This window comes from Myripristis murdjan, chromosome 20 (genome assembly GCF_902150065.1).
Source record: "Myripristis murdjan chromosome 20, fMyrMur1.1, whole genome shotgun sequence".
In the NCBI taxonomy this organism is placed as follows: domain Eukaryota; kingdom Metazoa; phylum Chordata; class Actinopteri; order Holocentriformes; family Holocentridae; genus Myripristis; species Myripristis murdjan.
Window position 1 is genome coordinate 11,278,540 of NC_043999.1, and position 27,777 is coordinate 11,306,316.

General features: G+C 45.3%; 1 protein-coding gene across 1 annotated transcript in view; it reads left to right on the forward strand.

Moving 5' to 3' along the window:
• Nucleotides 1-704: 704 nt before the first annotated feature.
• The window catches only part of cacnb2a (calcium channel, voltage-dependent, beta 2a), a 39,180-nt gene continuing 12,107 nt past the window's right edge, over nucleotides 705-27,777 (forward strand). Inside the window, exons 1-3 of the mRNA XM_030079356.1 lie at nucleotides 705-959; nucleotides 12,901-13,020; nucleotides 27,580-27,702. Of these exons, the coding sequence (XP_029935216.1) occupies nucleotides 927-959; nucleotides 12,901-13,020; nucleotides 27,580-27,702 (276 nt within the window). The 5' untranslated portion in view covers nucleotides 705-926. The remainder of the gene's footprint in view (nucleotides 960-12,900; nucleotides 13,021-27,579; nucleotides 27,703-27,777) is intronic.

Consider the following 27,777-nt stretch of genomic DNA (forward strand, 5'->3'; position numbering starts at 1 on the left):
TTATGGACTTGACTCCTTAGCGAGGCAAAAGTTTGTACCGTTTGCAATTCAACTGGAATCTATTGAGCAACTTTGTGGTGTTTCTCATTTTTCGTACATAAGATTGAAAACATGATAAGTGCTTTGTGTGCCATCAAGTGACAGAACGGAAAGTTTTGTATGACTTTTGGTTTCCTTGATCGCGCTGGCGAATATGGCATTTCGTCGACATAGTGGAGATAATTACTTCCTGACGTTTTGGGTCTCGGGAACATGTGTTGAGACTATACAGTGAGTTCAATCTTTTAGCCTTCCGCTCCTCAAAGTGTAACCTCTTCAAGGCACGGAGGAACACATGTAAACTCCCCCGGATCACACACTCGCACACAGACATAAAAAGCCGCCGCAGCTGCTTTTGGTGCTTTCTGGAATTTTCAGGCCAGCCCTGTTGGCCAGAGTTCTTACTTCCTAACTGTGTGTGTGTGTGTGTGTGTGTGTGTGTGTGTGTGTGTGTGTGAGAGAGAGAGAGAGAGAGAGAGGGAGAGCGAGAGAGAGAGAGAGTATATATGCGTGTGTGTGGGAGGGGAGAGGGGCAGGGGGCAGGGGGGCTTGTTTTCGGGGCTGGTGGACGGTCGCAGCGTACTGAAGGAGTGTTCTCCCAGCGTGGGAAAGAGGCTCGTCTTCTTTCTGCCTCCCATCTGGGACAAAAGTAGGCCATAGAAGGGCTGAGAGGAGCTAAACTTCTCCTACAGCCCTGGCTCTTTCTGCTCGGGCTACAAGAGGCAAGCCTTCCCCCTTTTCTGGAGTTGGGACAAGGGGGGATTTGTACTGTAGGAGCGGAGCAGCCAGCCTAGTAGGAGTTCCTGTGCTCTTGGAGGAGATGGGCAGCAGCTGAGGAGATTTTTCTCCCAGCCGGGTGGAAGAGCGCAGAGCTGGGGAGGGCAGAAATGTATCATTCCGGCAGTGAGGAGTCAGATCTGGTAAGTTTGTACAAGAATTAAACACTGAATCACCCTTAAACAGTACTCAAGACAATACCCGGTGTATACTTTTACACTTTTCTGAGCTTATCCAGGCAATGCCTCTCACTCTCCTTCTCTCTTTCTTCTCTGAACAAAGAGGAAGGGTTAGGAATCCGGCAGAACGGAGGTTATAAGTACAGTATCCAAAGGGCGTAATCATACACTTCCTATTTTTCCTCCTTATCACTTTTCCTGGAAGTTAGCGAGTCTGTTGCTCAAGACGCAGGTTATGACTCTTGTGCAGTGTGCTGCGGGACTGGTTTCAGACCAAGAGGCTCATTTAAGTGCCTTGTCTGGATTTGCGACCACCGCTGTACAGCCGTTACAAGCCCTCAGTGGAGGGCTGCAACAGTAGTTAAAAACTAGTGTGAGGGAAAGAAAGTAAACACCTGGGACAAGCCTGGTTGTTTAATTACAGAGACCGGTGGGGAACGCAAAGCTTGGCTCACCCCACATCAGCCAAACATGAGATCTTTTGTACATAATGTTTCCTTTTTCAGTATAGTGAGTCCTTTTTTTTTAATAGACCTGCTGCAGAGCTTCAGTATAATGAGTAAATAATTCTGATGTAGGCTAGTGCATGTCATGGAAGTTTCTAGTTACTATTCCAAGCATTTCCTAGTCTGTCTATGTGTGTGTGTGTGTGTGTGTGTGTGTGTGTATATATGCATGTGTGAGTGATATGCTTGTGAAAACTAAGGTAGTCCAGGCCTCTGTATTGGTGACAGACAGTAAGCGATGATTGTCATCAGCCCTATCCTTGCACTAATGACCGATCAGCTTGCAACAGATAGCTTGGCAACAGTAGTCAACTCTCTCTCTCTCACACACACACACACACACACACTACATTATCCTCTCCACACCCAATTAGCTCTGGTCATGTGTAAGCATTACTAGTCTGAAAGGATATTCACCAGTAAACAAACCTTGGCTAATTATAACCATTAAAGCATACATTATTTAGTGTCATGATATTTGTGTGTTTGTATGTATGTGTGTCAGCGTGTGTGTGTTTGTATGCATGTCCATGTGCATGTATATCTGACAGTGTGTATGTAACAGATGCTGTTGTCCATCTTTATGCTCTACATTTGACTCCAGTGTGTGTGTGTGTGAGCGAGAAACTACCTGAGCATCTGCTCTCAAATCAATCTATTGCTGGTAGCTGTTCCATTTTAACTGGTCACACTTATACACACGCAGACACACACACACAGAGAAGGCCTTGTTTGATTATTTAAAGACTGTTCATGCTGCAGTTTGAAGTATTCATGTGACTGAACCCGCTGGTGTGTGAGTCACTTGCGGCAGGAGCGTCTACTGGGTTCATGTATAACAATTTATCGATCTGTTGAGCCCCACCGAGACAACAGTCGAGCCTGTGAGAAATTCTATATTTTGAGTGTGTGTACGTTTGCGTGCGTCTGCGATTGTCTTTGATTGAGGGCTGTTAGTAGTTCAGCTAACACAGCAAGTAATGAAGTGGTTTGTTGAGAGTGACCTGAAGTAGCTGCTGCTGCTTCTCGCCGTCTCCCCTGTGACGCAGGAGGAAACTGCAGGTCAGAGGCGTCAGCTGGGAGGAAGGGACAGGGTGGAAAGTGCAGAGGGTATTGTTAAAATGTTCTCCGACTCAAATACTGTGGTGACTTTTGATTTTGTTACTGAAACAAGCCTGATGTCTAAAAATATGATACAGCAACATCACAGGAAACTTACTACATTTCTAGCTATCCCCGTCCACTGTTACACGCCATCTTAAAATGAAATTTCAACTTTTAAGGACATTAATTAAAACATGAAATGGTTATAAAATCTAATAATGATTTCAATTATTTGCATCACAGTAATTTTGTTTAGCATCACAATATCGGTCTGCAAGGAAGAATCAACAAAAACTGTATTTGGTGATGTGATGCTTTGTGATGGTTCAAGAAAAGTTGGGTAAACAATAAGCCCTAGTTAGTGATAACATTAAGGTTTAAAACCATCAATGTACAGTAAACAAATGAAAAAAAAAGACAACTATCTTGGAATGAGCTGCATAATTGCCATAAATAAAAATATTGTAATAAAGGTTAAAATCAATTCACCAATAATAAGTTACTGCTACACTGCTGCTAACATAGGCTTAGCAAAGCAATCAATCAATAGTCAATAGTAAATAGTCATATTCCCAATGAAAGAGAGTCCACTTACAGCAAAGATGTGAAACAGTATGCAGTCTAATATTGGAAAATCAGGAAAAACAAGCTGAAATAATCTACTAGCTTGCTCCTGCAAACAGTTTGAATTATAAAGAAATGGGAAATGCAAAAACCAGTCTCCCAGTGCAGTTACGCTGAAAAATAGTTGCAGCAAGAAGATTAACGTAAAGGCCATCAGCTGACCTCAAAGGGTTACTTCCACAGGCATTTTAGAGAAACAGATAAACCAGAGCCCTCTGGCAAGTATAAAAATATATACAATTATATTTTCAGCATGGTATTGATTTATGTTTTATTATCATAACTTCTGTGAGCCTATTCCCCTAATGCATAGGAGAGGTTTGTACCACAAAAGCTCCTCTCTAATTTACTAATAAGGAAAACAGCTTCTGTGTGTCCCTCTTGGATATCATAAGACTACAAAACATGAATCTAGTGTCTTTTGAAATACTTTTAATAGATCATAGAAAACTGGAGAAAATCAATATGCATGTTTCGCTCATTTTAGCATCAAGATGACCTTTTCATAGCGTATAATCACTTGAGTTGATCCTGAATATATATATTTTTATAAAGAAAAAAATAAATGAGGCTGATATAATTTTGTACATGAGTACAATCCCAGTTGCAGGAGGTTATGTGTTGCTGTGTGCCGCTCCGCTGAAGATGGTTATCAGCCTGTCCAGCTCTCTTAACCAGCTTTCATTAATCATCCTCAGCCTGCTCCATACATTAGGATACTGCCAGAATATTGATGATTCAAGCACAAAATATCAGCGCAGAGCAGCTCTTGTCCCTCCCGCTTCTTTTACTACATCCCCTTGATCAGCCATCTGCCTATTACGGTGCTGCGTTTTCACTGAGGGACCAGAGAGGGAAGGAACAGCTTGATCGACTAGAGCTCGCTGCGAGGGGAATCTGTGCACCGTTTGGTAATGAGAGCAGTGCCCTGAAGGGACCGCTGATCTCGGTGCCTGGTACAACAGAAAAGGGACTAGTACCGCACTACCAATTGTAGAAATGCCTTCATTCTGCATCTGTGTTGCAATGATATTGCAGGAATTTTCTTTAGCAGTTCCTCTTGTGTGGCACAAGTGAAGCACGCCAGTAAAAAGTAGGATGGCATTGACATTTTACATTTGTGTATCATATAATGAAAAAAAGTATGTAGACTAGAACGGCTAAGATTTGACCAAAATGAATTTTTGACCACCAATACAGATATCAGTATTTTAGGACTGAAATTGACTGAAAGCCATGATATTGGGTTGATATTTAACAGATTTACTATTTATTTTCCAGTTTCACATTTTTCTCCCCCCCCCCAGAAAAATCACATTAAATGTATCTTTCAAGAATTGTGTTCTTGGCAGCCTCTGAAACAGCATGTAGACCATCACTGGACACTAAATCTGACAGATACATTAGGCTAGCATGATTGAACAGTTGGATTCATGAATAAAATGTGCACACAAAAAATATCCAGCCATGTAAGAGGTAGACAAAATTGACTGTCTGATGTTCATTACTGAGTAAAAGGTCAGTATTGTGAAAGCAGTGTATCAGCAAACCAATATATTGGTGTAATTGTAATATCAAGCATGAAGTGCTCTTGCCTCTTTTCTAAGTGTCTTGATAGCTCTTAGCCACGCTGCTCTCTGGGATCTTGTCATGTGATTGACAGCCAGTAAGTCCATCACCTCGATGGGATGATGCACTTATCTAATGCATTGGAGAGGACGCTTGGCACATGGAATGCTGGGTAAACACTTTTTCCCTAGGCCTGTCAGTGTCACCTTGATGTCCATGCAGGCAATCCCTCTTTCTCCATGGCAGAGGGGCTATTACTCCACCCTCTGCACCTCCATCACTCTCTTCTTCTCCTCTCCATCTTCTCCTTCTTTCTCTGTTCTGTCTCTCCTAGCACAGCCACTCACAGTCTCTTTCTTTCTTTCTTACTTCTTTCACTCCGTCTGTCTCACTGAAACATTTTGACTCTCTCACCTCTTGCTCATTTGTTATTCATTCCTCTGCTGTGTGCTGAATATTAGTAATCGCTCCTTGTAACACTTGTGCATCTCTCGCTCCTGGCTGTCATGTCTGGTCCCATTGTCTCCATTTGACGAAAGAGACGATCTTCGTGGAATGATGATTTAATTGACTTTGTGTTCAACTGAGTGACGGACAGATGGCTGGGAAAAGAGGCTCTGGTTCCGGCCAAGTGTGAGTCATGCCAAGCCAGAAACCACTAGCACACTCGCTCATTGTCAGGCTGCTGCAGTCAGCGAGTCCGTCAGCAGCCAGAACAGAGCATGACATGGCGTGAGGAGTAATCTTCGTTCTCCACTCACGAAGCTGGATGTAAAGTGCGCTGTGCAATCTGACCATGCTGGCTCATAGATTTCACTGCTGCTGCTACTGCTGCTCTCAGTTTCGTTCAGTCAGCTAGGTCCAGGCTTTTTCAAACTTCTTCATGTTCTTCCATGAGGCTGCGGACACTCATTTGAAGTGATTTCGCCCAGGAGACCATAATATGAAAAGCTGTTCTCATTAGATATCACACTCAAACACCGAGAAATAGAGTCAAAGCGGTCAAATTAAAACACAATATTAAAATAATTGCTCATACATTTTTGTAAAACAGCCTTTTATAATGAATGAACTTCTAGTGAAATTAAACCACTTGGGATGAGTGGAAACTCTTCAAAAACCTCTTTGAAACAGCTTTTTAAATTTTAGATGAACATTCATTGCATGTTAGAGATAAGGTTTGGGGTATTAGTGGGTAAAGTTTACAAACCGTGCGCTGTAGTATTAGGCCATTCATAATATATTAATGTCTAGAAAATGCCAGAGATGCACTTCCCTATCCTTACCTCCTGAAGGGAAAACTGCAGAGGCTAGAAAGAGGAAGCTATTGGTGATCCCATGAGAGGGGGGATAAGGAGAGTGAGGGGCTTGAAAGGGACAGGATGGAGTTGAAAGGGACTATGAGGTAGAAAGACACACAGAGAGAAAAAGAAAAAAAGAGAAAAAAGAGCTAGAGAGAGAAGGCAAGGAGAATTACTGAGAGGGGAGACGCGGATATAAATGTAAATGAAAAATAGGATCACAGATAGTAAACAAGGTGTGATTGAGACTCTGCGTGACAGAGTTAGGTGAAGGCACAGAGGAGAGAGGAAAGAGAGGGGAGTAAAAGGGGAAGCTATGGACAGCTATACACCATACCAGAGAACATTTTATAGCACGCATACACAGCCTTTACTCTTCTGCATGACTACAGTTTTCCATTTTCACTGTAGATACAGTTAGCTATAGACGTTGGAGGCTAAAAATGGAAATGGAAGCGTTGAGATCATAAGGAGATTCCCCTGGTGTAGCAGCAGCTTTTACTGTATGCTCTCCACCTTAAGAGAGACTGACAGCACCCAGGGAAGCAACACCTACCAGCTGACAGTGGAGGTAATTAGTTTAGTAAATTGTACCGCTATGTCCCACTGCTGCATGTAGAGGCCATTCATGGCTTTGCGGTGAAGACCCCTGTCTAAATAAATCAATAGGAAAACACGGAGACCGCAAGACCGCTGCCCTCTATTTCTCTCTTTGTCTTTATCTCTTGTTCTCTGATGCACACACCTATCCCTGCTCCTTTTTCTGACATGTACACACACACATACACACACCAGTGTGAGTGGTTTCTAGTTGTGTGCTGTGCAGGAGTATGCAGGTTTTCATTGTGGCTTTAAGTACATGCCGGAAGATTGTACATTTGGCGTAGAAAGTATGAGCTTCAGACTTGACTGATGTTCAAATTCTCTAATCAGAAATATCAAGTAACCATAACAACCTCAAAGTATTAAACATGGTTGGCATCAGAAAGGTGGCTTTTTTTTTGTAATGTGTACAACTACAAAACTACAAAAACCAAATATCAAAAAGTTGCTTTCTACTTTGGCAGCAGAAATAAGAGCAAGGAGTCCTCTGCTGATGTTGAAAGCAACCATTGTTGCCATCATGAAACATCACAGCACATAAACTCAGGTTTCATCCCAGTTTCTGAAATTCCCACTTCGAGGGTTTTGTTCATGTGCTACTAACTAGTAAATATGATATTTCTGACACGCACTTGAAGGCACTATTATTCAAAACCAAACATTACGTCAACCAAATAGAGAGAAATTAAAACAGGCTACAGCAGTGAATTTCATTCAAATAACTGAATGTAATTAGGTGCTGTAGAGTTTGGTTGTAATGAAAATCTGCATAGGTTTTCATTGCACAGGATGGGACACCATTGGACATCACCCTCAACACCAAATATGTACCAAATACGGTCAGTTTACCTGAGGAGATGCTATTTTCCTCCAAGTATAAAATGAATGAATAAAATTAGAGGGAACATTGTTTGATGCACACATACAAATGCGTACTCTTCTATTCTGCCACTCGCATCTCTCTGCACCTGTGTGAATGTTCGGAAATGCTTTGGATGGTGTTGGGTTCAGGGTGACATAACATGACACAGAACATAAACCCTGCTTAAGTGTCTTTGAGCAAGACAATAAATCCCTTTACCATGTTAATAGGCGGGGCTGTTATGTCAGCAACCCTCACTGTGATCTCATTGTAGACCACAGCAAGCAAAAAGAGAATTTCCCTACAGGGTTCAATGAAGTATCATACTATGGTTACATTATTATTTATGGTCTGTGTGCGGGGAACATGACACTGTTAGTATCAGTGTGGCAGCGGGTCTAGAGGTTGGTCGTGTCAGGAAGCCGGAGGCTTGTTCTGTCGCTGTGAGTCTTCATCAACGTTGCCGTCACAGAGTTGCCTTCACAGCTCCACCAGCCTCCTCTCCAGGCCGCTCAGCTCCTCGTTTAGAGCATCTGTGCCATGCCCTGAGAGCTCTGTGGCTAGTGACAGCCCTTGTCAACCCATCATATTTGACCATATGTGACCCTTATATGATTCCCTAAAAATGGACATTTCATTTAATGGACACAGCACCAAGAACTAGACACCGGATGTCACAAATAGAGTACAGTGCAGGGTCAGCCTCTAAACTTTCCTTTTAACGGTGCTTTATGTCAACTTTTGTTGAAGTGAGGATCCTTTAAACTCAACTGACCAAGAAACATCGAATAAGCACAAAACCTGAAGGTTGACTCTATAAAGTTCTCATCATCAGGCAGTCTCAATTTTTTTTTTTCCTTGAGAGTAAATGCTCCTTACAATTTTGTGTACTGCACCTGTAATTGAGCCAAGGAAAGAAATTTGATGTTAGGGTGGACAACAAAATGGATATGATGATTTTTTTTTTCTCAGCTGACCTTTGTGTTTACCTTTGGCTGTTCAGTGGCCTTGTCTGTAATTGGACCACAACATAATTCGCTCTAGCACAGTAATTCCGATCCGTCTATGCTCAAAACGTAATCTACCTTAGGTGATCGCCTCCCTCGTTAAGCTAATTGTTCCTAATGAGCTAAAATCACATTATTCTTCCGCAGCTTTTCCTTTCATGTAGGATGCAGCTAAATCCGTGTGTCATTATAAGTGCATGTGCTTGTTGAAAGGACCCTGAGCAGTTTTAGCCGTGTCATTGATTAGTTATGAGAAGCACCACTGATTAGCATGTCATCCTTTGATCTACAGTTAGTGCTCCCTAGGGAGGGACCTCCGGCTATAAACCAGCCAGCCTATTTTGACTGCTAGTGCCACGGACTGACCTCTGACCTCGCCTACCTTACACAAATCTCATGACAGGTCAGACAGAGGAGCATCATACGTCAGCAATGCAGCAGAGCAAAAAAGGGATTATCTGGATCACGGTCATTATCGAAGTGGACTATTTATAACTTTGGCTACTCCTTTATGAGGATGGGAAATTTTAATTAAATCTGTAATTATTCTCATTTGTCCTATGTGGCTTTTGCAGCGCTCTGCACACATGTAATGAATCACCAGTGATGTGACAGGCAAAGCTTTAGAGTAGCTTTCACCTCAGACTCACGACTGCCGAGATCAGAGTGGTGAGGAGATCTATTTTATCTCTCCCTCCCTCTCTCTCTGTTTCTCACACAGCCGCTCCTGTCACTTCACTGGCGGCTCAGAAAAGGAGTCCTGACATGCTAGTGTGTGTTGAGTGATCTATGTTGAGAGCGAGTGTGTAGATTTGACTACAGTAAGCGTGCCTCTCGCCTCTGAGAGTATGGTGAGGCATGACACTGAATCACCGACTGACATAAATTGATTATAACAAGGTAGCAATGTATGGTTTGTATGCATAAAAACCCACAAAAGAATCCACAGACAGAGCATAGACGCAGACCACATGCAATGCCCAGCACCTGATCACTGCAGAAACATATTGAGCAGATGGATTGACTGTGAGGGATAACTGGAAAAAATAAGAGGGAGTGACAGAAGAGGAGGAGAAGGAGGGGTGGGGTGGGGAGGGGAGAGGGACAAGGGGAGAGGGAGGGAAAGAGGAAGAAAAAGAGGCAGAATCAGTGAGGTATCACAGGGGAGCCTGCAAGAGGGAAAGCGCAGGACACACACTGACAGGGCTGAGACACTCAGAGAGAAAGGGAGAGAGAGAGGGAGAGAGAGAGAGAGAGAGAGGAAGGGAGAGAGAGGTTGTACTGTGGCAGCAGCAGCACCTGAGAAACAGCAGCAGCAGCTTCGTTTGCATCAACAACAGAATCGGTCACAGGCAGCAGACATCCAGCCACCAGGATCCACACAGATAAGCTGTTGTTATCCACCGCTTGTGGAGCAGCATGGCAGCCCAGCCTGGAAAAGCTGCAGAGGAGTAGGAGCAGGAGCCAGTGCAGATCCTCTGACTGAGGCAGAGGCTCAGACCGGTACTGGAGCCAAAGCTTGAGCGGGGAGAGAGAGGGAGAGAGAGAGAGAGAGAGAGAGAGATAGAGATAGAGAAAGCAAGAGAGAGAGAGAGAGAGAGAGAGAAAGGGGGGGGTAAGCAGCATCGTGACCACCTGCCTCAGACCTGGAGTCAGCCTCAGCACCTGCAGCGGCAGTCTGAGCATCACCAGCTATCAAGGAGACTGGGGCAGACGGGGAGCGAGCTGCTGAGATTATGCATGGGGCAGAGAGCTCCTGTGGATTCCCCATCTTTGGTAGCAGCAACAGCAGCAGGAGCAGGAGCTGTGGCTCTACATATAGCAGCAGCAGTAGCAGCGGCATCAGCAGAGCTAGCTGTAGCTGCAGTAGTATAAGTAGCCCTAACTCTGAGGCTTTTTGTTTACCCAAAGATGAAGGTAGCATTTACAGCCGAGGTGTAGTAATAATTATCTGTCAATGTAGCTGTGGTGATAAGTTTATCTGTAGCCGTAGCGCTGAGGGAAGCTGTAAAGCTGTTGCGGAGGTGACCACAACAGTCTGGTCGGCTGCAGTTGTAGCAGAACCTGCGGGACCAGTGGACACTGAATGACCAGTGACACTGAGTGACACTGAGTGACCAGTGTGGCTGATGAAGGCCACCTGGATCCGGTTGCTGAAACGAGCCAAGGGAGGTCGCGTCAAGAGCTCCGATGCCTGTGTAAGCACATTTTAAGTATGTTTACATGTCAGCCTTTGTGTGTGTGTGTGTGTGTGTGTGTGTGTGTGTGTGTTTGTTTGTGTTGGTGTCTGAGAAAGAGAAAGAAAGAGGCATAGAAAGAACAGAAATGCAGAGTTGTTTGTTTTTCCTGTGTGGTTGGGTTTGTTTATGTACTTGTGTGTATGTGTGTCACAAGCATGTGTGTTTGTTTGTTTACATACATGTGTGTCAAATGGTACACACTGGTTCATCCATCAGTCCATGGGTAGGGGTCAGGGTGGCATGGTTGTGTATTGACGGTGATAATGCGAAGCCCGATGGTGTTATCAATTATGGCTGTCAGATTCTGGGCAAGGCTCCATATCACTTTCCTCTGACCCAGTGGGACGGTGTTCTTGATCACGCCCCGTCGTTAGGCGTGACATGATGAAATAATCATAGCAGGCCAAGGATTTTCACCTGCCCTTTTCAGGTGAGATCAAAGAGAGAGAGAGAGTAATGTGGAATAAGGATTAACTGTAAGGAATTTCATCTGATTTATGTCATATTCTCATGCAGCAAATCCAAACTCCAGCTTGAACTTGAGCAGCGTTTTTGAAGATTGACAGAGACAAAGCACGTATTTTGCGTGCCTCAGGTTGTTTCACATGCCGCTCGCAGATTAATATAATGTCTTATTCATAAACTTGATGTGATGAAGGCAAGGGCTGCCCATGGATAGTTAATGAGCTTGGTTTCAAATGAACACTGAGTTATTCATAGATGCTGTCTCAGGTACAAAGTAGGCAGACGAGACAGAGATGGTTGATGAGCCGCAGGGTTTCATATAAGATGGAGGGCATAAATATGAATAGTCTTGTATTATCTATGGTAATAGCTGTGGTGTCATTTCCATACTTAAGTCTGGTAATGTGAGTAGGGAAGAGGAGAGGTCTGATCCTCCTTTTTATGTATGTGATGGCTGGGTAATTCTAATCAGGCATAGAGTGAGGGAGGCTATTTTTAACACAGACACAGCAGCGTATAATGGTGCAGTGAGATGAATGAGAGACCTTGTGTGAGTGGCATAGTAGTGTACACGTAAGTACATGGATCACGCTCCCTTTCCTTAGTTAAAAATCCCTCTTTTTAAAGCACGCAGACTGATTTATGCAGGCTGACATAACCAGATCTAATACTTGGGATGGGGACAAGACACTGTAGGTACCTAATTATGCAGAATTCTTGGTATTTCACAGCTGAAGCATGAAACAAAACTTGTTTTTCATAAGTTTGTACTTTTATTAACAGTATGTAATTGTATTGCTCTTAGCTGAATAACAGTGGATCAGACAAACTGGATGTAAAACACTGATTTGTACTTGCCTGCAGGCTTTTACACTTCATAAAGGTCTGAATCACCGCTATATGTTACATAAGTGTGTGTGTGTGTGTGTGTGTGTGTGCGTGTGTGCGTGTGTGTGCTGGTGTGCAATTAGGCATCTTGCCCATAGAAGTGATTGAGTTTGTGTCAGGTGGTTAACGTGTGTCTGTGTGTGTGTCTTAATGTGTGCATGTGATGTATGTGTGGCTGTGGGCATTTGAGTGCATTGGTATCACACGGAGAACTGGTGATCTTCATCATTTCCCCCCCAATGTTTACCACAGAAAACACACAGCAAATCTGGAGCTGAAAGGCTTCTAAGGCTGCTGCTGCTGAAATGATGCCGTGGGAAACAGACTCTTACCATGTTTTTTTTAGACAAAGAAAGCACGGATCTGTTAAGCTCTAATGATTTTTTAATTTCCTCCAAGGCGTTGCAGAAGTGTGATTTACAGTAGAAATGTATACCTGCTCATTTCCCTCCGGTTTGCTCTGATTTATTATTCCCCAGGTTACTTTGATCACAGACATCTCGGTGCATGTTGAGTTGAACATTAAACGTTCACCCTCCTGAGTTGCACTTTGCTTTTTAGAGCAAGGACAATGCAAAGCAAAGTAGGTTATCTCCGCTGTCCTCAAGACACCTCGAACTCTCCAAGTTCACTGCTGCCTGGTCGATAACAGCGAGCCAGTTGTAATGATGAATTGTTGATTCTGAGAGTTTGAGTTTCATGTGGCGCTGAGGTGTGGCTGTTTGTGTGCCCGCAGGGTTCGGCCGACTCCTACACCAGCCGTCCATCAGACTCCGATGTGTCCCTGGAGGAGGATAAGGAGGCCGTGCGCAGAGAGGCAGAGCGACAGGCTCAGGCACAGCTCGACAAGGCCAAGGTACACCATCCCACTCCAGACTGCACCGGGGTCACTTTGCCTACCTCTCTGTTTGCCTGTGTCAGTCAGTATCATTTTGGCAGGCAGCGTGAGGAATTTTCAGACATCATCAGTTTCTCCCAGATTGAAATATCTGCTGCATGGGCTCCTCATATACAGAAAAATTGTGCTTAGCTTCTTGGTGCTAATAGGTATTTCTACCTCTAGATGGTCAAATATAACAGATATCGATTATAAGAGAAAAAAAAAAAGACTTTGGTCCTGCCAATTACTTAAAATAATTTATTTTGATAAAGGCAGTTAAAGTAAAATTATATTTATCTATCTGTCTGTCTTTTGGTGGGATTAGTTTATGGTCCTAACAATAAATGAAACCGTGTTTAACAAATCCTGTGGTACGGTTGATGATGGTTGCTCAGTACTGACTAGGTGGCTTTAACAGACATAACAGAAGCAGGATGGTTCAGTTGATTCCAGCTGGCTGCTCAGATGAAAAAGGGCCATTAGGGGCCACTGATGTGAGAGGCCACAGGCCTTGGGGGGCAGAGGGCTCACTCTCACTGTTTATCAGAGCCAAGCCTTGCCTGCTTTAGCCTGCTCTGAGCCACAATTAGCAGCATATAAACAAACAAACACACACACACACATATACACACACACACACACACACACACACACATTCAGTCACAGCAGAGCAGACTCTTCTTGCGCAACAGGCATGGCAATCAGATCTCCCCTTGCACAAAATCACTCAAATCGCTGGCTCTGTTAAGATTTATGCCCTTCATCTGTGAAATAATTCTGCTATCTTCTGTGTACATGCTGTTCTCTCCCCACTTTTGGAGTTTACAGCTCATTAGATAGTTCATGGTGTTCTGTTTTTGTGTATTAATTCAAGCCAGTGTCTGATAAATTGGTTTATTGTCTTTCACTGGTTGTGCAGTGTCTGTAACACCTAGCTCACTCATTAAATCAAAGCTTTAAGCTTTTAGCCATCCAGCCACTCAAACTGGCTTTTTTTCCCTCCTGCATCGGCAAAGAGAGAGATCAGTCCAGCAGCTCGGCATTGTTATTTCCCAGAGTCAACCTCTCTTGCTCACTAATTAAAAAGATAACTTGGCTGTTAGATAACCTGGGATAGATTACCCCTGCTGACATTTTATGTGATAGACGAGCAGTAAGAAAAAATAGCTTCTCAGTGGTCTGGCCACCAGAGACAGAGCAAGCCAGGGTCAGAGGAAGTACAGACTCTCTGGCTGTGATCCTTCATGGTTGATTCACAATGACTTCCCCCACCGTACCGCTGATATACTTAGCTGGTGTGGACAGTAGGGGTGATGCCGCTGGGTATGTACAAGATGTCCCGTTGCCCTCATATATGCCCTCAGATATATACTTACACACACATAAACTGCACACCCAGCTGTCTCTAATTAACCTTAACTACGGAGAGTAGTGTATCTGCTCTAACCTTATTTTGCATGTTGTTGAAGGCTTTTTGGGGCTTAAACCATGTTTAAAAATCTTTGTTGATTGAATACATTGTGAGCAAGGGTGGTGCCTTTTCACTGAGACCTCACTTTACTTATTCTGTATACATCTGGCATGTTTTTTTTAACACTCAGTGCGGTCTTTTTCCACATCTACCAGTTTTGTCCACCCTTTTTTGCCATACAAGCTGCTCTGATACTCTCCATCACCAGTGGCCATGAAAGGCAGAGGTCATATTAGTTCAGTCTGAGAGTCTAAGCAGGCAAACAGGAATTTGGCTGCAGGACACCCCCTCTCCTCTTATAACATCTGACTACTAGTAAATTCTAAGGCTGGGACATAGGCTTTAATCAGACTCAGAAATGTTGTTCAGACCTTTTTTGGATGTCTTTTAGATGATTTGAACAGTAACTCCACACTAAAAAACTGTATTGTGGTGCAAACTGGTATTTAGTACTATGTGGTTATGAAATGCAAACAGTGACAAACATATGACCAAATTCCAGTGTCATATTTTATCTCGGTAAACCTGGCTCAGTTTACCCTCTAGTGGTTAGAATGAGTAGCCGGTAATCTGCCGGAGCTGCTTTTGTGTTCAAGGACAGTTGTCTCAAGATGTATTTCATTTAAAAAAAAAAAAAAATGTTACCACTACAGCTCATTTGCATGTGCACATGTCCACAAGTACTTTATGTTTTCACCAATCTGGCCCAAACCCAAACCCATCCCCCTCCTCTTCTGTTTACTGCTGCTGTGCTGCATTTTTTTTTTTTTTTAATTGCATAGCATACATGTAGAGAAGCTGAAACTAGGTCTCTGCTCTTTAAACAGGGAAGACTTGTTTTTATTTATATGTTGATGATTTTCTAAAATCTCAGTGGGCAACTTTGCAAATTGGTGTCCCCAAATGGCAGGCACTCTCTGAATTGGATGTCAGTGGCTGTAAATCCCATTAAGTGATTCAGTAAACTAAATGCCGTCTTCATAGTGGCCTGTGGGGTTTCCAAGTGAAGTGTGAAGTGGTTCAAATGTCACTGGTGAATCTAGTTTTCTCCAAAGGGACTGATGCCTCGCTGCTGTTTCAGTTTTCCCGACAGTGACTGTGAAAAAGGCCCCCTCTGGCAGCTTAATCTACATGAATCCCCCCCCCCCCCTCACCTCGCACTACGCAACTTTGAGCCAATCAGAATCGGGCCAATTTGCGCATGAGTCTTCAGTCTTCAGTCCAGTCTGCAGTCTACACACGCATCGGGATACCATTACGGACTTTTCCATGCTGTAGTGCAATTGTCACCTGATGTAAAGTGCGTCTAGCGCAAGTGAGTAAGGAGTTTGATGTCATGTCTGTTTGCTGGCTAAAAGTTTGTGTGTTTAGCTGATATGTGAGATGTGTTCATTTTTCTGGTTACTGTGTGGCTTCATGCTAGCTGCTAATATCGTTCAGCTACTAGCTAAAATTGGTATCTTGTCTTAGACATCATGTTCAGCTGTTATGACTTTGTTTGAGTGTATTTTGGTTACTCTTACTGATTCCAGAGCCGACCGAACGGCCGTCCGTCAGTCCGCTCGTTAATTGACCATGGTGCGCAGCACGTGTCATTAAGCAGCTAATTCAGCCGTCATATTGATGCTGTGTATGTGTAGAACCAACAGAGGGCGGTGTTGCGCTGCTGATGGGCATTTATTCACTGCTAAAGGGGGATATATTGTGCCAGCCACAGTTAGGCATGTTTAATATAGCTGCATTATTTAGCTGTTTTTATGCGCTGTATTAATGTGTACAGTAGATATATTTTCATACATTTGTGAAGCAATGTAGTTTACAATTCTACATGTGCCTGTTTTATTTCATACAGATATTTGACATGTTTGCTTGATATATGTTTTGTACAGAACCACTGAATCGTGTGACAGATGCAAGTGTGGTTGTGGTGCAATTAAAGATTTAAAGGAAAGACATCTGTGTGATTCTAATCGATCACCCGGAGCGGGTTCTACTTTATTGATCCAGTATAGTGAATGCAGGGATAGCTACAACTTCCCCACAGATTGGTCCTTCGAGCCGGATCATTAGAGCTTACTACGGTTTGAGATGTCAGCAGATAAGGATCCCGGTAGACGTGTCAGGAGGCAGAGATCCCTCCCCGAATACCTCAAGGATTACGTCTTATCTGATCTATCAGGACCGCACCACACCACACCACCGGTTTCGTCTCCTCCACAGGAAGATAATGAAGAGAGTTTTCCTGGCTCACGTTCAGACTCCCCCGTCAGTCAGGAGGACTGCACCTCTCCACCATTGGCATTAACTGATAATTCGGAATCTTCTAGTGTCAAGTGGAAGAAGGAGTGCCAGAGGCTTAAACAAGAACAGAACAGTCTTTTAGCATCTATGCAGCAACTCAAATTACAGAATGAAGAACTCAAATCTAAAAGTGACCACAGGCTGGAGCATCGCCAGCGACCCAGTACAACTGAGCCTGACCCCCTGAGCGGAGCCACGCCAAGGCTCGACCACATCCCCCCACAGGAAGTGGAGGCCACTGTGCGACGGGAGACACGTCACACTATCTCCTCAGCTCGGTATACTGACCATGACCTGGAACGTAGATCTCATCCAGACTCGTACCACGGCCTACGAGACGACTACCCCCAGACCCAACACACCCATATGGGAAGAAGGGATGACATAGCCACTTATAGAGACCCCTATGGTGACTATTACTCTGAGCCAGCGTTCATCACGCCCCGTTCACGCCCCACCTATCGTAGTTACAGGGACGAACCACCCTACGCTACAGAGAAGAGCTATCCAGCTGAGTACTACCATTCTCCAGAGAGACTTTCCCCCTACAGAGGACGCCACTATTCTCCAGAATGGCTCCGACACCGGACTGAGAGCAGACTAACTCCACGCCATCATGGCTACCCCGTTGGAGGTGATTATTCACCAGTGAGGCGTAGATACTCACCTGAATACTATCCCTCCAGATATGAAGGCTCAGGTCCACCTGGAGGTCGGGAACAGACATATCGCGGACCTACTCCTACCATCCCCGACTTCATCCACCCCAATCCAAGAGACTTCGCCAGACTGAGGATCGCTCTGGATAATATCCTACCTAAAGATGCCACAGAGCGTTTTAAGTACCAGATACTAGTTGATCATCTGAAGCTGGAAGAAGCTCTACTCATCGCTGACTCTTACAGCAATTCACATTACCCCTTCACAGACACAATGGCAGCCTTGAACCAACAATATGGGCAACCACATCAGCTGGCTCTTCAGCGCATTGCAGAGCTCATGGATGGGCCTAGCATCAACAGTGGCGACATCAAGTCATTCAGGAGGTTCGCCCTTCATGTGAGATCTCTGGTGAGCATGTTGGAGCAGCTAGGGGGAAAAGGAAGAGTGGAATTGGACTGTGGGTCCCATGTTTCTCGCCTGCTGGGTAAATTGCCACATGATCTAAGATCTAGCTTCAGACGTTTCATCCACCCTCTAAGGATACCTATCCCCACATTACTGGACTTGGCAGATTGGTTAGAATACGAACTCCAGGTCCAAGAGGATATGTCACAATATGGCAGCAGCTCAAGGAGGGACGCTAACCGGAAAGGCCAGGAAGTGAAAAGGGGACCCAAGTCGTCTGCTAAGGCTTCAGTTCTCCTGCTGGGCACGGGTCCCAAATCACCAGGTGAAACATCCACGGAAGTAGCCACTCCCCAAGCTCTCAAGAAGTTCTGCCCTTTCTGTGATAACAACAAACACTCACTCAACAACTGTGGCAACTTCAAGCTACTCAGTGCCAACCAGAAACGTACCTGGGTACAAGTCAACAGTCGCTGTTGGCGCTGTGGTAGGAACCATCGAGCTGTGGAGTGTGACCTGAAGATGTGCTGTAAAACGTGCAACAACCGACACCTCCTTGCTCTGCATGAGATCAATGAGAGAACCCCAGGCAAAGTTGATAAGGGTGACAAGAAGCCAGAGCAGGCAAAACCAGGCCCAGCCAAACCCACTCTCCCGAGTGAAGCAGAAGAGGTGCTTTACATAGGGAAACCTCCTTGGGGACCGCGTGTCCTACTCAAGGTCTGCAAAGTGATGCTCAGGAACGGAGATCAGACGCTGGAAGCATACGCTATACTGGACGACGGTTCTGAACGTACCCTGCTTCTCCAGTCAGCAGCCCAAGAGTTGGGGCTCAAAGGTCAACCGGAAGACCTACCCCTGCGGACAGTGAGGCAGGAGCTCCAGACGCTTCACGGGGCGGCCGTCTCCTTCGCGGTTTCACCAGCGGGTTCCCCGAAGCAAGTCTTTAACATCAAGGGAGCTTTCACTGCACCAAACCTTGGCCTAGGAGAGCACACTTATCCCATCAAAGCTCTGCGGCGGAAATTCAGTCATCTGAGAGATCTACCTATCCAGCAGTTTGAGAGAGCCCATCCTGTCTTGCTTATAGGCTCTGATCACCCCAACTTGATAACGCCACTGGGACCAGTGCACGCTGGACCACCTGGGGCTCCGGTGGCTACCAGAACCCGCCTTGGATGGACACTTCAGGGTCCCACCCATGGACTTAAACAATACCTCACAGAGCAGCACTGCCTCTTCACATCCTACGGTGCTCCATCAGCGGACCTTTATCAACAAGTTGAAAGGTTGTGGCAGATGGACATCCTCCCCTGGCGGAGTGAGAAGGCCAGCATGAGATCACGGCAAGATAAAGAGGCCATCAGCTGCTTGGAGGACAAAACCCAGCGGGTAGAGGTAGATGGGATCCACCGCTATGCCACTCCTCTTCTCCGGGTTCAAAACTTCCCCCAGCTACGAGCCCCTAAGGAGGCTGTGCTCCCCCAGCTCAGAAGCACAGAGAGGAGGCTCTCCAAAGCTCCAGAGCAAGCCGCAGCCTACATAGCTGAGATACAGAGGCTGGAACAAGCTGGATACATTGCCAAACTGGAGCCTGGAGCAGAAGACACACCAACGAGTTGGTATATCCCCCACCACATGGTGGAACATAATGGAAAGCCCCGTGTGGTCTTCAATTGCTCTTTCCAATTCCAGAGTTTTGACCTCAACAAGCTTCTGCTCCCTGGACCAGCGCTGGGGTCCTCTCTGCTTGCGGTCCTCCTACGGTTTAGAGAACATGCTGTTGCCCTGAGCAGTGACATACGTGGGATGTTCCATCAAGTTAGGCTCCTCCCTGAAGACCAGCCACTCCTCCGCTTTCTTTGGAGAGATGTAAAACGTGAGGAACAGCCCACAGTATATGAGTGGAAAGTGCTCCCCTTTGGCACTACCTGCAGCCCCTGCTGCGCTATATATGCACTCCAAAAACACACCCTGGATCACACTCAGCCTGGTGACGCAGCAAGGGAGTCAGTTCTCAAGTGCTTCTACGTAGACAACTGTCTACAGAGTGTAGCTTCCAAGGAAGAGGCCAAAGCACTGGTGGACCAACTACGGACTCTTTTGGCAGAAGGTGGCTTTGAGTTACGGCAGTGGGCATCTAACCACCCTGATATCATCCGCCATCTCCCCCAGGAGATAAGGTCAGACAGCACAGAGACATGGATTTCTCAGGGTCAGCCGGACCAGCAGGAATCCGCCTTAGGTCTCCAGTGGCACTGCCAGTCAGACACCCTCTCCTACAAGTCCCGCACCATCAGAGCAGATGAGCTCACCATGCGCTCTATTTATAAGGTTGTCGCCAGTCAGTACGACCCCCTTGGGTTCCTGATACCCTATACTACAAGAGCCAAGGTCCTCATACAACACTTATGGGACAAAAAACGGGACTGGGATGACCCTGCCTTACCAGAGCACCTGCAGCACGCTTGGAAGGAGTGGGAAGACGAGCTGGCTCATCTCCACGACATCACCCTGCCAAGATGCTACACCAATCCTGAGTTGGACTCCCCCACCAGTACACGTACGGTCCATGTGTTCTGTGATGCTTCAGAGCAAGCGTATGGAGCCGTGGCATATCTGAGAACTGAAAGCTCCAGTGGTGATGTCGAGGTGGCATTCCTCACTGCACGGAGTAGAGTAGCTCCAAGGAAGCAGCAGTCCATCCCACGCCTGGAGTTGTGTGCCGCCTTGTCAGGTGCTCAAGTGGCCAAACTACTCAGAACTGAGTTGACACTTCCCATCCAGCAGGTCACATTATGGTCTGACTCCACCACTGTTCTGACCTGGCTGACGTCGGACTCGTGCCGCTACAAGGTGTTCGTGGGCACCAGGGTGGCAGAGATCCAAGACCTCACAGCTAATGACACCTGGCGTTATGTGGAGTCCGCCTTAAATCCTGCCGATGACATTACGCGGGGAAAGCCCCTCTCTGCCCTAACCACCAGTAGCCATTGGAGGTGTGGCCCTTCCTTCCTACTCAGCAGCCCAGATCAGTGGCCAGAGACACCCCAACTCCACACGACTGCAACTCCCAGTGAGGAAATGAAAAAGCCAGCCTTCTGTGGGCTTACATCTGTACTGCAGATACCTGATGTCACCCAGTTCACAACCTTCAGTGACCTCATAACTGCAACCGCACAGGCATTGCACGGGGCGGCTAAGGATGCACTTACTGCAGAGGAGTATCATAAGGCCCAAACCTCTCTCCTCCAACGAGTGCAGCAAGACAGCTTCTCCACCGACCTCGCCCAGCTGAAGTCAAAAAAGCCAGTGCTTAACAGCAGCCGACTCCTAACTTTGGCCCCAGAATTTGATGAAGCTGATGGACTCATCCGCGTAGGTGGCCGCTTACGCCATAGTAACCAGCTCAATCCAGAGGTCGTCCATCCAGTCGTGCTTGATGCCAAGCATCCAGTCACACAACTGATAATTAAAGACTTCGATGAGCAGCTACATCATCCCGGCCCAGAAAGAGTCTTTGCAGAGATTCGCCGGAAATACTGGCTTCCTCGTGGCAGAGAAGCCATTCGTAGGCACCAGAGAAGTTGCATGGAGTGTCAGAGATGGCGCAACAAACCTGACGTCCCCAAAATGGCAGACTTGCCTCCAGCAAGATTACGCCTGCATAAACCAGCATTCTTCTCCACTGGTGTCGATTGCTTTGGCCCGTACTCCATCAAAATAGGGCGCAGAAGTGAGAAGCGATGGGGAATCCTATTCAAATGCATGACCACTCGGGCTGTGCATATTGACCTCCTGCCTCATCTTGACACAGACTCTTTCCTCATGGCTTTGCGGCGGTTCATAGCTCGGAGGGGAAAGCCCTTTGAATTGCTATCAGATCAGGGCACCAACTTTAAAGGAGGTGAGCATGAACTGCGAGAGGCGTTCGAAGCCCTCCAATCAGACCTTAAAACCCTGCTTGCCCCCCAGCAGATCCACTGGAGGTTTAACCCGCCAAGTGCCCCCCACTTTGGCGGCTGTTGGGAACGAGAGGTTCGATCGATTAAGCAGGCCCTGCAGGTCATCCTTGGAGCACAGTCAGTGACAGAGGAGGTGCTGAGGACACTCCTTATCGAAGTGGAAGGAATTCTCAACTCCAAGCCCTTGGGCTACACATCGTCAGACATTGCTGATTGCGACCCAATCACCCCTAATTCCCTACTGATCGGACGGCCAGATTCATCCCTTCCACAGGTGGTGTATGCTGAATCAGAGCTACTGGGTAGAAGACGCTGGCGGCATAGTCAGCTCCTTGCTGATCACTTCTGGAAGAACTTCATTAAGTTCTATCTTCCTAGCCTTCAAGCTCGCCAAAAATGGCATACGGAGAAGCCAGACCTACACCTTGGGAAAACCGTCATGATCATGGACCCTCAGTTCCCTCGCTCGCTCTGGCCAATAGGGAAAGTCACCAAAGTCACTCCTGGCCTTGACAACAAAGTAAGGTCTGCTGAGGTCAAGGTGGGGGACCGTACATATACACGTCCTGTGGCTAGACTTATTCAGCTCCCTGTCTTGCCAGACTAATTGATTACTGACCCGTAACGGCCCTGGACTGCTATCCAAACCATTCGGCCTTTTTGAGACTCATACAGATTTCCCACAGAAATCTGGGGGCGGCTGTGAAAAAGGCCCCCTCTGGCAGCTTAATCTACATGAATCCCCCCCCCCCCCCTCACCTCGCACTACGCAACTTTGAGCCAATCAGAATCGGGCCAATTTGCGCATGAGTCTTCAGTCTTCAGTCCAGTCTGCAGTCTACACACGCATCGGGATACCATTACGGACTTTTCCATGCTGTAGTGCAATTGTCACCTGATGTAAAGTGCGTCTAGCGCAAGTGAGTAAGGAGTTTGATGTCATGTCTGTTTGCTGGCTAAAAGTTTGTGTGTTTAGCTGATATGTGAGATGTGTTCATTTTTCTGGTTACTGTGTGGCTTCATGCTAGCTGCTAATATCGTTCAGCTACTAGCTAAAATTGGTATCTTGTCTTAGACATCATGTTCAGCTGTTATGACTTTGTTTGAGTGTATTTTGGTTACTCTTACTGATTCCAGAGCCGACCGAACGGCCGTCCGTCAGTCCGCTCGTTAATTGACCATGGTGCGCAGCACGTGTCATTAAGCAGCTAATTCAGCCGTCATATTGATGCTGTGTATGTGTAGAACCAACAGAGGGCGGTGTTGCGCTGCTGATGGGCATTTATTCACTGCTAAAGGGGGATATATTGTGCCAGCCACAGTTAGGCATGTTTAATATAGCTGCATTATTTAGCTGTTTTTATGCGCTGTATTAATGTGTACAGTAGATATATTTTCATACATTTGTGAAGCAATGTAGTTTACAATTCTACATGTGCCTGTTTTATTTCATACAGATATTTGACATGTTTGCTTGATATATGTTTTGTACAGAACCACTGAATCGTGTGACAGATGCAAGTGTGGTTGTGGTGCAATTAAAGATTTAAAGGAAAGACATCTGTGTGATTCTAATCGATCACCCGGAGCGGGTTCTACTTTATTGATCCAGTATAGTGAATGCAGGGATAGCTACAACTTCCCCACAGTGACCACACCAGAATTTTTTTTTTTTTTTTTTTTTTTTTTTTGCACACATGGAATATCTATAGCATCTCAGTTAATGGACCGTGGTGCTCTTCTCTTTTGCAGCCCCACTTCCAGATTTAGGCTTATAAGGCAGCTGCATTTTTACTCAAAATTTTGCCTACTGTAATTTCAATTTACCAAGTGCAGTGGGACGCATAGGCGACCTGACTTATGTGCTGGCATTTAGTGCACATGAAAAAAATAATACTATGACACCAAACTGAAAATCAAGTATGTTTGGGTTGCTCAGCCTTCATCGTCAGTTTTTATTGCATGCAGTAATGCTAAAACATGACTTTGCACTATTTTTGAGTAAGCTCTCTACATAACATTGACGAAGGTTTAGGGGCCCTTCATGCCATATAAAAATACATTTTACATGCTCACAGTGCAAACCAAGGGTATTGCGCAGTTTGCTATAGGCTGCAGGGAATTAATTTGAAATCGATGTCGAACATTCAAGGTGAAACAATACGGGGGTCTTGATTTATCGTATGAGATTGTGTGTGTGCTCCTAATGGAAGCGGCTCTGACAGTTACATGGCAAATCAGCAACAGCGAGGGCAAGCATTCGCTCAGTCAGTGTAAGTACAGAGAACCGGGAGTTAATAACTAATGAAATATTCATAGTGTAGTGTGATATTGTGAGGAGTGTCTGTGGTGTTAATTGGCTGTGGTCCATGGCACTGCCTCCCATGGTTCCCAGTTAAAGATCTGGCTCCTCTAATGCCTGTTATCTCCTCTCCTCTTCCTATTTCTCTTTCTCTCTCCTTTTCTTATCCTCTGTCTATCTCCTATCTGTTTGTATCTGTGTCCCTCGCTTTGCACCTCTCCTTCACCTTTTTTTACAGTATATCTTGCTCTTCCCCTTCGCTGTCTCCTGTCTTCCATCATTCTGTCCATCTCATTTCCCCTTTGTCTTTTCTTTCCTGCACCCTTCCTCCCATGTCTATTCTCTGATCTCTAACAACCCCCCACCTCCATCCTCCTCCTTCACTCGCTGCGGTCAATATGGCATCCCTAATGGGGGCCGGTGTTACATAACAAGAAAGAGACGAGCATGGGCTTGGTCAGGAGGAGATGGTGGAATTTCCATAGGGCTGTATGGTGCCATTATGTATAGATCCTGCAAATCACCTGTGATACAAGGTGGCATGTGAGGCCGTGTGTGTGTACATGTGTGCCCGCAGGTCTGTAAAATGTCATTACACCTATTGAAAGCTAGATCTGGTAGCTTCCATGATGGATCAATGCAAGCAGGGCAGCTGGGTGGGAGGAAGGAGGCAGCAGTCCATAAGACAGCCTATCCCTCTCATAGTGAACACACACACACTCACATGTTCTAATGGACCTAGTACCTTCACACAGCCATGTGACTCAATGCATGCAACCACCAAGGACACTCTGTCCTCTGTGTGTGCCAGAGCTATACATACACTGGGCTGGAAACACGCTCCTGGAATATTTACTGTGCTGTCCTGGTGAGAAAAGGAGTGATTCCTGGAGGATTTCTTTGTAGCATTTTTTTCCATAATCCCTCATAGTTTATCAAAGCCAGTTTGTGCCTGTTATATTTTGATGAGGCAAAGGTGAAAGAAAAAGCTCATCATGAATAAATTCACAATAACAACTTGACTGTTTCTCCTCTGAAGCATTTTATTACACCCTGAAAACACCTCCAGAATAACAAGATCCTGAGAAGCTGTGCTATCCCCTATAGGTCCACTGCATTTCCTTTGACTGCTTTTTCCTTAAAAGGCAACAAAAATTGGAGGTCTCTGCCATCTAATCTCAAAACCAGCAAAGACTTTCACACTTTTCGGATGACGCTGAAAAGATGGCTAAACCAAACATACACACATCTCATAGTTTTTAATGCACCACATCAGACTTAGTTCTTATATGTACTGTTTTAAATTGAAAACTCCTTGGAGTTGTACGTATTGCAATATTATGTAATTGTTCTTATGTGCACAGTATATAATACATTCTTTCACCTGATCAGGCAATGGGGATGAAAATTAGTTCTAGTTGTAGTTTCTGTTTAATAAATAAATAAATAAATAAGAATACCTGACATCCATAAAGCCACTCCTGCTCAATTCCACTGATGAATTCTTCCCAGAGCATTGTACTGTAATGTATTGTCCAATGCTGTCAGCCCTGTCAGCTTTATTCTCTTGTTTGGTCAGTAAGGGATGGAGATGAAAATGAAAATGAAAATGAAAAGGCACAGCAGAAAAATATATAGTAGTGAATCTTCAAAAAATGGGTTGAAATCATTCCTCTTGCTCCCTGTGCAAATTATCTTGTTTTAAGAGTTATCTTTAATCATATGAGCAACAGTTCAAATGTACTTTACTTGTACAGGCAAAAGAGAAAACACATGAAACAAGGAAATTATTTCATCTCATCTTTTTTCAGTTGCTTCAAAAAATAAATTTAGGGCTAATGGCAAGGCTAATTTACTTTTCACTCAAAATACCAAAAAGGCATTTTCCCACTTACCCCTAGTGCATGCAGCTCCTTTGTACTGGGGTGCTTGGAGACAGAGAGGATCGCCGCTGTCTGGAAACCTTGCCCAACAGCACGGAAATTATCTGGACCGATAGATTACACTTGGGGCTGAGTGGAAAAAAATATAGATTTTTTTTTTCCGTATTTTTGATGAACTGTCCCTTTAAGAGGGACATTTGGGCAAATTCCTTCCACAAATTCCTTCAGTGAACCCTGTGTCCTTCAGGATGCAACCCCCTACAACATGGGAAATGTGAGGGCCCTTTGAAGACACCTCTTAGAGTGTCTGTAAGGTCCAACTAGGTTACTGTATCAGAGGGGTGCAATTTGGCTTCCAGTAGAACATTTCGGTAAAACCAGGTACATCTATCCCCCCACTTCCCCCCGTGGCTTCCCCTCATCCTGCTCTCTTTCATCTGCAGGTAAATATTAAGCACACAAGGCCATGCTGAGAGATTACTCTGAGCTACATCCCTGTGCTTGGCTTTCAATTGACCACTGTCAGGCTTGTCACACCGTCACAGGCACAGCAAATGTAATCTGGTGGAGGGCATGTCCATGTCGCCAACTGTTGCCACCACAGTCAGACTGCTCCCAAGATTATGTCCAAAAGCATTTTATGTAATTCTTAAAGGAAGGAAGGGTTGCATATGGATATTCTTAGGAGCGCAACACGGGTCCAAGGATCTAGATTTAGAGTGTCTGTCTGTGTGCATGTGGTTCCCCGCCTCTATTTTCTCATGTTGTGACCTATTTTTACATCTTTGTCAAATCCCTTTTTTGCAGGACGTGTAATGCCTTACTATGGGCAGAGGAGATTCGCTCTTGCCTGGTCCAAAAATATATTTGGACACAGTTACAGTGTGATAAGTGATCGATCAGCAGTAAAAGACGGTTGTGTGTGGGCCCGTGGAGGAACTGGAACATTTCATTAGCATTATGCATTATCTAGATGGGGCTGGCAGGTTGTCTCGGACAGGAAGGTCAGCGATGATCTGATAGGAAAGCCGGTATCGATTCAGCCATTATAATGATCGTAGGAAACATTTATGAACCATTTTCATAAGTGTTGTTTGTGCTCACTCATAAGTAAACACAACAGTCCTGTTTTACTGTTGTGCTCCTCCTTAAGTAGTTACTGCAGCAAACGTTAACATGTTGTGCCATTGTGAATTGTCATAAAGTGCGATTGTTTTAGCCTGTAGCAAAGAGAAAGTGCACAACGGACTCATTCATGGAGAGATAACCCAGCTGAGTAAGGATGAGTCAGAGGATGAGTCTGCTTGTATCCTTCGCTACGGGTTATTTTTACACCTTTGCACAAAGGGAGGAAAACAGCCTACTAATAGCACACTAAAAAAGTCATACTACAAATTAAAATTTTAAGAGCAGGCCTGATGCCTCTTATGGCCATCAAAATGGATTTTTTTTCCAACTTTGATACAGTCACTATTTAACAACTGTTTCTGTATTTTGTATGATCTGATATTTTTGTCTCTTTCCCTCCGTTGTTCCCCTTGGCAGACTAAACCAGTTGCGTTTGCTGTTCGCACAAATGTCAACTACAGCGCCAGTCATGATGATGACGTCCCCGTGCCGGGCATGGCCGTCTCCTTTGAGGCTAAAGACTTCCTCCACGTCAAAGAGGTGAGGCGTCTCTCACTACAGTGTCAGACGGTATTTAAGACGGTGATGCTGATGGATGTGGTGGTGATGATGAAG